Source organism: Schistosoma mansoni, chromosome 3 (assembly GCF_000237925.1).
Source record: "Schistosoma mansoni strain Puerto Rico chromosome 3, complete genome".
In the NCBI taxonomy this organism is placed as follows: Eukaryota; Metazoa; Platyhelminthes; class Trematoda; order Strigeidida; family Schistosomatidae; genus Schistosoma; species Schistosoma mansoni.
Genome location: NC_031497.1, coordinates 9,458,071 through 9,469,875, shown reverse-complemented (window position 1 = coordinate 9,469,875; position 11,805 = coordinate 9,458,071). Strand labels below are relative to the sequence as shown.

The 11,805-nt window shown below is 32.7% G+C and overlaps 1 protein-coding gene across 1 annotated transcript; it reads right to left on the bottom strand.

Moving 5' to 3' along the window:
* Positions 1-4,798: 4,798 nt before the first annotated feature.
* Positions 4,799-9,360, bottom strand: Smp_145920 (putative protein-tyrosine sulfotransferase; the record flags this gene model as incomplete). The annotated part of the gene is made up of 3 exons (XM_018799148.1): positions 4,799-5,142; positions 7,942-8,107; positions 9,337-9,360. The coding sequence occupies 3 exons, from the start codon at positions 9,358-9,360 to the stop codon at positions 4,799-4,801; spliced, it is 534 nt and encodes a 177-aa protein (XP_018650966.1).
* Between the last annotated feature and the right edge of the window lie 2,445 nt (positions 9,361-11,805).

Sequence of the window (11,805 nt, the reverse complement as noted above, 5' to 3'; positions counted from 1 at the left end):
TAAGCTTGTCGAATACCACATTCTTGATACTCATGAAAAATCTCACCGTAAATGCTCAATTCCAAATCGTTTCTCCTTCAGATAATTAAAATTACCCATTGTGTCATTGAGTAAAAATAAAAGGAATTCCGCAAAGAGAATTTCCTTTTCGATGAAATCATTTACTTAGGCTGTACATTCGCTTTTATAGTTATATGGAAAATATATGTTCGTAGAGGGATAGAAAAGATTGCATCATATATTGAATCTCGAATCAATCAATGCAATCTTTTCTATCCGTCTATGGACATATATTTTCCATATAACTATAAATACGAATGTACAGCTTAAGAAAATAATTTCGTCAAAAAATGGGTTTTCTTCGATGAACTCTCTTCCGTTCTCCTTCTTTTAGTTCCTCGTATAAATACTACAGAAAATTAAAACGGAAGATTCTATTCCCCGAAAAAATAAGATACAAAATAAATATAACTGAATCTAAAACAGTAATTGAAGCAGCCCAATATAAATTCATTTAATTTCCTGATTTCTTCTCAATTGCTTATAACCGTTGTTGTATTAAAACATAACATTATGATAAATAATATACATTAGTAACCACAAAAATTGGAATGAAAACGACCTGCGTAATATTCGGAGTAGATTTTAAGAATAATCACTGTGGAGAAACCATGAGATTAGATGAATTTATATTATGTTGCCTCAATTATTGTTCTAGATTTACTTAAATTTCCTTTCTATTTCGCTTTTTGGTGGGAATAGGATACATTTGTTAGAAGCTGAGGTGAAACCGCGAATTTAAGTGGATTCATAATATTCTGATTTTTTATTGTTCTGGATTTCCTTAATATCGTAAGGAGAACTGATTGTACAAAATATTATTGAAACTAGTAACTGATTGATAGTTAAAATGAAATTTTTACAAAGTATCATGTTTCTGATTAGAAGAAAAATACAAAACAACAACAATTAGAATATCATATCGTTCGGAAAAAGCTATTCGTCTTAAAACTCTGTTCCAAAGGCGATGAAATAACTGGGACTATTGATTTTAGACTACAGGTAATGCTGAAATGGACGTATCTAGCGGCCAATTTAGCGTTTTTATACTGAAATAAATTGTCATTGAGACAGATAAATGCGGACAGACACTGGCCTTATGTTACCGCTAATTGTGTTTACCAGTTTGCATGTACGCTCCAAAGTACATACAGAGGAAGAACAGAGAGGAACGTTTGTGTCCTCATCTCCGATCATAATACATGGAATTAAGATCTAATGGACAGAAGGTTTTTGACAAAGCGCTTGCTCGTACTTTGCTTGATAGTGAAGATGAGGTTGAAATTTCGAAATATCTCTAAATGATCAGTAAACAAAAATACCTAAAATTGTTACGCTTTCTCGAAGTTATTGAAATAAAAAGATCCAAACCCAGTTTATGTATCGCAAAGGAACAGTTACTAATATTAGTAAGCAAAGATGGATAGTGGCTAGCAGTGGAATCCAGGACGCGCGTTTCGTCCTATTTGGGACTCGTCAGCCGGACGTACCTGCATCTCAGAGTTGATGTGAATTTAGTCTATATCGAGGCAATACGCACAGTATGCACATATGCCGATTAGAGACTGACCAGTTGCAGTCCTAAAAACATCAATGGCAAGATCCAAACAAACAATACTAAGTAAAGTTACTAATATTGTTTTACCCTGGTGATCTCATTGTTGTAAGATCAATTCGTAAGACAATTGCATAAACTTTCATTAAAATTCTAATATCTTAGTTCTTAGTTCTGAACTTTACTCAACTAGTCTATATTACATAATCTATATATGTTTTTCAGAATATTTTTATATTTAACCTATAATTAAACAAACTTTTGGACAGTGCTAATTCTTCCATATTACTGTCTCTTAATATTATTCTGTCTCTGTATATTAACCTAATCTATTCTAAATGTATATACACTTGTTTCGTCCAAATGATTAATGCTTTGGTTTCAGGTTGTAAACAGCTGAGGAGAATCAACGAAATAGATGAATCCATGTTATTCCGCTACGATATTTGGTTTTTCTTTATTGAAAAAAACAACTAATATGAGTCGTAGTAGGATTCAAGTCTTTCCAAGAAGACAATTACCTGCAATTCAAAATAATCGGACAGAGTTGGAGAATTTCAGATGTTTGATCAAAAACAGCCAGACCACTATGGAGAACCTGGAGTCACTGGATGGCCGTTACGTTCTATTGTTGAATTTCTCGGCAGTGCGCATCCACGATCCCGCCTCGCGAGATTCGAACTTAGGACCTATCAGTCTATATAAAATTACTAAAATCTCCACAAAACCCCATTCTAAAATTGTTTTACACTATTTTAAAGTCATAGAGGTGTAAAAATAAATACAATACTCATTGTTCACTTTTCCAGTTGAATAAAAGCCTTATTCCTTAAATTCTTTTCTTCAATAAAACATATGAGAATACCTTGTACGATAAGTAGATTCCCATAAACAATTACATCATTTAACATTCAATCTATTCACATTTACATTTAATTCAAATTTGATTTTTATCATAATGGATTATGTAATTCATTATTAACTAATGTATCCATGATGTAAACTGATATTAAATGTATTTTACATAATTAAAACAAACAAAAATGAAAACTTCCGCTTATTGTTTATCACAGTAAGCATTAGTTATAATTATCATTATTATTATTTATTATTCGTATTAGTGACGTCAGTCGAGTGTAGAATTTATGATTAGTTATATATAGAGAGAACTAAAGAAATTACATATACTAATATGCAAATACAATTTTAATATCCTGTGAAATTTCCAACATACAAAAAGACAAAATGTAAATAAGACTGTAGTAGTTGGTATCATAGACATCTAAATCAATAAAAAAATGTTACCTTCCTTCTATTCAACAGTATCTTCTCTAATTATTTTAAATGATTATTCAATGAATGATCTCTTATACAACATTCTTCAACGAAAAAGAGACCACTTATTATATATAAACAATAACTTAATAAACTAATATGAACTTGATTTGTTCTTATTATATCAATTCTAATATAATTAGAACTATATAAGTAGTTGATATTGTTGTTTTTAAAACTAGATTTATCTCAAACTATACAACTATTGACATGATAAAAGATGGGAGTGAAAGATTATTGATTAATTATGTGACCTGAATAAGTTTTCTCTTGTTTAGTTATTTACTATCTGATGTGTAATACATGTTCTATCTTAAGAAGGTAGTTGTTGTGTTTTTTTAATATTTTAAATGAATAATAAACTTTGATTTCTTTAGAATATTTTTAATCATTTGGTGAATTGTTTTAACTATTTAACTTCATAGAATAACCTTAGAATATTCTAGTTGTTCTATCAACCTGTTTTTTGTTATTATAACAGTTAAACTATAACTACTACTTAAAGCATTTTATTACCTACAAATGTTTATTCACTCTAATAATAAGTCAAATCAGTTTTCAACATACAAGGATTTAGTCAGTTTTCTTTTCTTTTCTAAATATAGGCTTGTTATAATAGCTATTGTTTAATTGCATGACAATATTATGTTTCAGCTAATAGTTGAAAACAAAACAACCATATATATTGTCGTGAATTGAAGCATATTTAACTAGAAGAGAGAATAAATTTTAATGTAAACTATCAACTAATCAGTTCAACGTTCATTTAACTGTCAATCTTGAATGAAAGAAATGAATATTGATAAAAATGATGTATTTATGTTGATAAAAAGTTCAGTAATCTTCCTTACAATTCATTTAGCGTTTTAGAAAAAACTATACGGTATGCTATGGTCTTTCATTGACTGATAAAGACATGAAACCGTAGTAATTGTGTTGTCTTGCGAAGAATCCAGTGGTTTTAGAGAACTGACTGCTTAAATTGTAAGTTGAATTGCATATACAAACAATCTATGTATATCCCTTAATTCTAAGTACTGTGTCTTACAGTCAAGGAATAGCAATGGAAACACTTTTCTCTAATGTAATTGCATTATAATAAATATTATAAATCTGGCTAGTGTTAGAGAGGAGTGGGTTGATACTAGCTTGTAAAACTATTTTAGGTCCACATAGATTTTGTCAAAGATCAATTTTGTTCTACTGAGACACTTTCCAAACCAATAAATTTATAAATGCACTTAAATTTTTATTTCCAGCTATTGTAATACTGGTGTGGTGTGAGTGAGTTATATCCGCATCAATAGTATACATTCGATTGTCCCCAATCGTGTTCTCATTCACTACACTGGTAGTCACCACAGATTATTCTTGAATAAACATCTATAATTTAATGTGTACACGATGTATCCCGAACAGGTGTATACAGTTCCACTCTTCCATTTAAAGCTTCTTGATAATTTCAACTCTGCTGTTACCACAATGGTTTACTTTTTACCTACATATTAAGGAAAACATCAACTCTAACATATCTGTTATCAAGAAATAAAATCACAGAGCCATCTGCAGTACATCTAATATTCACAATCGACATGTTTAAATAAAATTAAAGTGGTAGGTATTTCCAAATGACGAGTCCTAAATAGGACGGAACGCGAATCCCGAATTCTATTGCTAACCACATTCCTTCTAATCTATACTTACTTATTAATATAATCCAAATATTTGATGCGACCGATTCAAATTAAAATAGTATTTTGACTGAAGTCAGCTCATTAGTTCAGGTGAGTTCAATGACGTCAGATATATGTAGTTATTTTGTAAGTGATCGGTATGAATACTGATATCTTACTTTACTAGTGAATTGATCACAGCACGCCCATCACGTACCATGTGAACGAATTTCGCCTCAGGAAATATTTCCGCCAAATATTCAAGATGAATAAATGATAGTGGGTCTTTGTTACACAGAACAGGTGCATTTTCTCCAGCATTTTTGATCAAAGACGATATAAATGATCGTACAGCAGAATCGACTGCAACAGGATATAAACCAGCAGCTTTAAGTCGTTCACTTTCTTTTCCTTTACTCCACTGACCTCGTAAGTTGAGGATCTTGGGTATTACTCTAGTTTCGGGACCGCACCGAATCATTGGATGTACATCTAACAAGACACGCATAAGAGTGGTGCCTGTATGTAAAGAACAAAATACATTTAAGTAATATAAATACTGATTAGTCATATTACTCACTTTATATAAACTTTGATGATGAATATGAATCTAGATAGTGGATTGAGAAGTCAGAGTTCATCAGAATTATGTGAGATATGGGTACAAGATATTTTGAAGAACCTGATCACATATTAATATTTTTTTAATGTATCCTTATAAAAAATGAAGGTTAAAGTAGATATATTTAAAACATAAAAATATCAGAGAGGGGTTTTGTGGATATTATGGTAATCTAGTAGTTGAATTCATGGATTAATTGAAGCTAGACCAGCATGGAGAACCTAGAAGCACTGGACCGCCGTCTCGTCCTAGTATGGAATTACTCAGCAGTGCGCATCCACGATCTTGCGTCGTGAGATTCGAACACACGACCTTCGTTTTAACTAGAAACGGTGGCTCAATTTCGTGGATTGGTTAAAGTAACACACTAAAACCGTTGAATGCCAGCCAGATCAGTGTTCCAGAGGTTAAGCGTTCGCACGCGATACCGATAGGTTCTGGGTCCGAATCTCACGGGTCAAGATCGTGGATGCGCACTGCTGAGGTGTCCAACAATTACAAGAGACGGCCGTCCAGTGCGTGCAGGTTCTACATGCTGGTCTAGCTTCAATCGGCTGATGATTTCAACTATCAAATTAATAAAAATATCAGCATAAATCACACCAATCTCCAAATTTAGTAAAAATCTGAAGTTATTTAGTACAAAAGACATATGCAAACCGGACAAAATAAAATTGATAGTAATTACCAAAACATAATAATAAGACAATTATAATAATAGTGATAATAACAATAATACTACTTGAACACAGTGTTGGTGAACGCAATTACTTGAATGATTAAATTGATGGGGAGATTCAACACTTGTATATTATCTCAGTATATTCATCTAAGTAGGCTTTTTGTTTCATAAGTGATCACAAAATTAGCAGCAGGAAAACTCAGAGCAATATTGGAAGTTTGACAAACGTATTATTTTCACGGACTATGGTTTGTTATGTTATCCTATTTGTTGACTTGAAATGTTTACATTTAAAGTCTATATGTTATCTATTCGTGACTGACATTACTTAAATAGTTTACACTTCGCCATCTAGTGAATTTTAAAAAAGAACCTGTCTCTCTCCAAATATAACATTCTGAAAAGACTCATTTTATGTAAGGTAAAAATGTCTATTGAAATATGAATATTATCCCTTCCAGGAAGTTAAGTATAAATGAAAGATTAAACTTGGCCATCTTCGTTTCTCTCTCATTTTGTCTAAAACACTCGTCTGACTTTTAATTTAGTGATCACATGTGCACTTTAAATTCAGGTGAGGTTAATTGAAACATTTGAGCAACTGATTAGAAATACCTTCATCATTATAAACAACCATAGTTCCATAAACATATCTCAAATATATAGACTTCATTTGAGTCTGGCATTTTGTGGATGTCCTAGAACAATACCAGCCAATACTATACCTGATGGATTACCTGTAACTTTACCCCATATTAGTCGATTACACTTTTCATTATAATTGAATTTACACATATTCGTGAATAACACTAATGACTATTTTGTCTTCTTCTTCGTAAAGTCAATCCCATTAGTATTAAAATAATTTTTACTTATTATGAGAAAAAGAAACCTATCACCTGTGTTTCTGACAAGGACTTCATTTAGTTTCATTTTTGAGCATATTGTTAATAATGTGAAATTTATAAAGAAAACTTTCTGATTTCCCAGTAATTTATTAAACTATCAACCAAGATAAAAGTTCCAGAATCCATACAGATACTACATTCGTTCAAGGTGGAAAACGTTATAGATGGATCCAAATAAGTGTAAACTTATAGATGTTTTCCTTTATTGGAAATAACAGTTTTTCGCCAAATACATGAATCCAATATTTTGAAGAACATATAAGGTATACTAACCAAATCGTCATTACATTTTATCCTTGAACATTCAAAAAACATTATTCAACAACTAATCGATACAGTAAAATTAAAAATGAAAGATCACAGTCATCTCACATAATATTAGCATGTCAATAAATGGTTATAAATTTCCAAGCAACAAGGACTGGAGATCGTCTAGATAAAACAGAGTTTCCACCAAGGGCAAGCTGCTACATAAGGTGAAAAGTAAGGATACACAAACTGGGAATACAAAAAGAGTGAATAAGCAACGTGTACCCAGGCCGAAGCAGGTGGTTTTCTTCAGGGGCTACACCCTAAGCCTTTGACCTAAAGGTCTAACCCAAAAAGCAGTGGAGCATCGTAAAAACATGCAGTCTCATGGGAGCCGGTGATCAACGATTGATTCATATGCCATTTGTTCCCTCAAGATACTGGAGTCCATGTGCACCATTGCTACAGTAAAATTAAAAATGAAAGATCACAGTCATCTCACATAATATTAGCATGTCAATAAATGTCAATAAATTCGCTTTTCGTCCTCTCAATTTTGTAGACAACAACCTCGCCTCGAGAAAGCAGTGAGTAGGACTTCCCTGGCACAGGCTATATACGCGTGGTCATGTAAGAGCACTTCGAGAGCGAGGATGGCCCCTCCTCACTCTCGGCCGCACCTGGGCGTTTATCATACTTAACGCTCAACTTTCACTAATTAAATAACATATCATCATTTGTTACACATACTGAAGTAGATTTCCTAATACATTGTACTTCACAAAGATAATTGATAACGTTTCCATTAGTTTTATTATTAGTGTTGATGAACAAGAAAAACCAAGATGTATACTTACCACTTCTTGGGTAACCTCCAATAAATACAATTTGTTGTGGTTTATTCGAAATACAATTTACATCAGGTTCATTTACGGTGTAAACTCCAATTAAAATATGGTAAGACAAAGCGATTGCAAACAAAAGGAGAATTATACGCAAAATTATGGATCTTTGAAGTGCAATCTGACAGAAGGAAAAATTTAAAACATGGTGAAATTGGTTGAATAAAAGATCATTGTCATTTATATGAATAAAAATGTTTACTGGATAATGAGGTGATTTCTTTACTCAAGATTTTCAATATCTTTTAGCTTGATTGTTTAAAATTTTTTTGGTTAATAATTTGTGATCAACAAATGAAGTAGGGTGTAAATCTGAATTGCTGAAAGATTGTAAACAACTGTTTCCAGCAGATTACGTTTTCTGCACACGAGTAACATAACGATAAAATAAATACACATAATATAACTCCATGAAAACTCACTGACTAGTGTTCCATTGAATCGTGTACCTGTCACCTACAAGTATCGTTGTTGTTTTCTTAGTTGAAAACTGTTGACATAGCGGTCATTGATTCAAACTAAAGGCCACATAACCATAGGATATTTGGAAATCTTCGTTTACCTGTCTGCGTGATGAACAATATACATACCTTATAATAAACTTCTACTATACCCTTCTTGGATTTGTATTCCACTTTTCATACTATTGAATGACAGAAAAGCATTATCTGATGACTTACAGCTTTATTTCACTAACGTGCTATCATTAAACTTTCTGCTTTACGGCTATTAGACACCATCTACTTATCTGTTTATCTCAATAAATATTCAGCAAAAAAGCCATATTTTGGAAATGTGGTCCATATATTTAAAAGCAAACTCGAAACAAAAATAAACATAATACTTGCAGCTGTAGCAATCTAACAAAAGAAATACTTTCATTTCATATGACAAACGACTGCTTTTTGAATACCCAGGGTAAATTGATGAGTGGACAGCTCCACGAAAAAAAGTGATACAATTTTTTGCAGGTTAGGAAACAGTGACGTTATATTTAAAACATTTGATCAACAACAGAGCCTAACAAACTTTTCAACAGGTTTTCACAGTGCCTTTGATTCTCCGACGAAATGATAATAAAAAAACCCGTCATGGACAGCGCGGTGGTTAGGAGTGTACTAATGGTTTATCAGTTCATCATTAAATAATCCTGGTCCGCTTATATTAAAAACTAAGTCTATCCTTCAAAGTAGTTTCTCGTCGCAATTTTGTAGTGACAAAAACATGTATAAGAACTAGTTCGATGGTTGGAAGATGTAACTTACTCTAACCAGAAACCATCATCTATGTTTAAAAATAAAAAGTACATAATTCGAATAGAAGTAGTCTCAATTCAAGTCTTTCACTTACAAGTTTAGTGATCACAGTTGACATTACCTAGTAATAAATTCACCCTACACACTTTCACTGAACAACATTAGTAAAGCAAGGAAAACCTCAGGCCTGAACACATGTTCAAGAATAATGATAATAAATTAACAGTTGAGAAAGTCAACAAACGTTACCAGTCTTAGTTTCCGAATAATCATTTTGCTTCCAGAAACTCTGAAGATTGCCTGCAATGATTTTCTTTATTATTTGGAGAGAAACTTGAATGCTTCTTGGAATCAGAGAGCTATTAGCAGATAACTGTTCAATTATATGGTGAAAAAGACAATCTGAAAGTAAAAGGTTGTAATGAGTAACAATCTTCTGAAGCATAGTATCAGGATTCTTCTTTGCTTCGGTTAACAATTACTCAAGGTCAGACGTATCTATGCAACGTTAAGCACGGGACAAAATCGAGTTGTAATCCGTATACGATGTTTGTCCCATATCAATATTGATTGCTGCAAGCATTGTGTTTTATGGTAGTGGTAAATACCTTTTGAATTGATCCAAAAACAAAACGCCTGAAGTCAAACAACGTGGGCAGAAGTAGTGCATAGCCCTAAGTTTATCGAAAAGATAGCGTCACATTTAACATGCAATTCTGGTCCACGTAACTGTTGCTTGTACTAATTCATTTTAAAAGCATACCACCAACAACAAAAAGAAGAGGATATGCTACACCAAAGAATTTCCAAAACTGTTCAAGACACCACTGCCCATTTTTGCAGAATAATCAATGGTTTTGAGTGTAATGCTATTATATCTCCAAAATTAACGGGTTTTCGGATCGACATGTAAATTATTAAGGAAGCAGTTGTATTGTTCGCTGTTATTATTTTTCAGTCCACTCTATGAACGTAGGACCGATACAGAGACCAACAAACAACGAACGAGATCGAAACGCCCATTGGTTCACGAGCTGCTTCCAACTTAGTACTTAATAAAAAGACGACGTTAGCTAGAATATGTCTGTTCTGTTGTATGGCGGTTTCTCGTGCCTCAATCTCTTAAGATACTATAAAGTAATTTCATTACTACACATCCACATATATAGTAAATTACAATGTGCGCATAACTACTTAATAGGTGAAGGAAAACTCAGGTAACCAATTAACGGAAAACTTGAAGAAGATAGCAAACGCAGCAGTAATTAAGGCACAAACATAATCAATCAAATAAAATTATTAAACTTTACAATAATTCAAGTGTTTAAAAAATATGCAATCAAAATACACACAATAATTCTACATGAAATGGTTGAAAGTATTATTTTAATCTCAATATTCTATCAGGCATAACAAGCAATTAGCAATACTGATAAGTCAGGACTTCAAATTAATTTGAGTAAACTGGTCAGATAGTCTAAAACCTGATAAAGAAACTAAAGCGGAAATTCTGACGGGAAACAACCGTAGTCACTAGTATATTATTGACATGACACCATTTTCACAAGCTATGGAGGGTGAGATTTTAGATGTTACTGTAATCCACTACTTAAGAACAACTACACAGGGCAATGTATAGCTTTTAAAGGATGTCGTTTGCTTTGGCAACTTCTAAGAGTATTTGAATGACTTGACGAAGAAAGGTAGCCAATTTTATATCACACCTACAGGAGAACTCGTCTACACTAGCTTTATGAAGCGGCTAGACATTGGTTCATGGAATATCGCAGTGCTCTTGAACATGATTGGTTGTTGAACACTAAACTATTAACACAATCAGCAGTGAAAAAGAATACTGCAAAAATGGACCTTTTCCCCTCCGAATATCCAGTAACAAGATCTCCATCCCGTATTCTGTAAGGAAAACTAGCCTCATGTTATTTTGACCGCTAAAATGACCACGATCATAAAGAGATGCAAACACCAGGATCAAATAAAGAAATTGGGACTTCACATCTTTAACCGAGCAATGAACCAATAAAACACTCTACCCAATAGCTTGTTATCAATCCAAACAGCAAATATATCTGAACATAGGCAGAACTTCTAACAAAAATATATCTCAAGTATTATCACAAGTCAACCAACCTATTACATATTCAGATAGCTGAAAAGGCACTCAAATAAACTACAAATGTACGTTTTCTGGGTGACAAGAACCGTTTCTGAGTATGATGATTGATTATGACACGAAGAATAGGACACACTGCACAGAAAAGGTTTCAGTTGACTCTTCTTTCGGAGCAACTAACAGTAACTGTTGAAATGTTCAAATAGACGGTGACTATTCGACCTTCACAAATAACAGCGTCAAACGTGCAAACAAATAACCTGAGGGAGTAAAAGTGATGAAAAATTGTCTATTAAAATCGAAGTAGAAGTAAAGCCATCAATTATTTCACACTACAGACGGCAACTAACTACTTCAAATATTCAATCCATTACACCGTTTTGTAATCTAACAGCTTCCTCAGTGAATTAGCATTTGAAGAATTTACCGTCG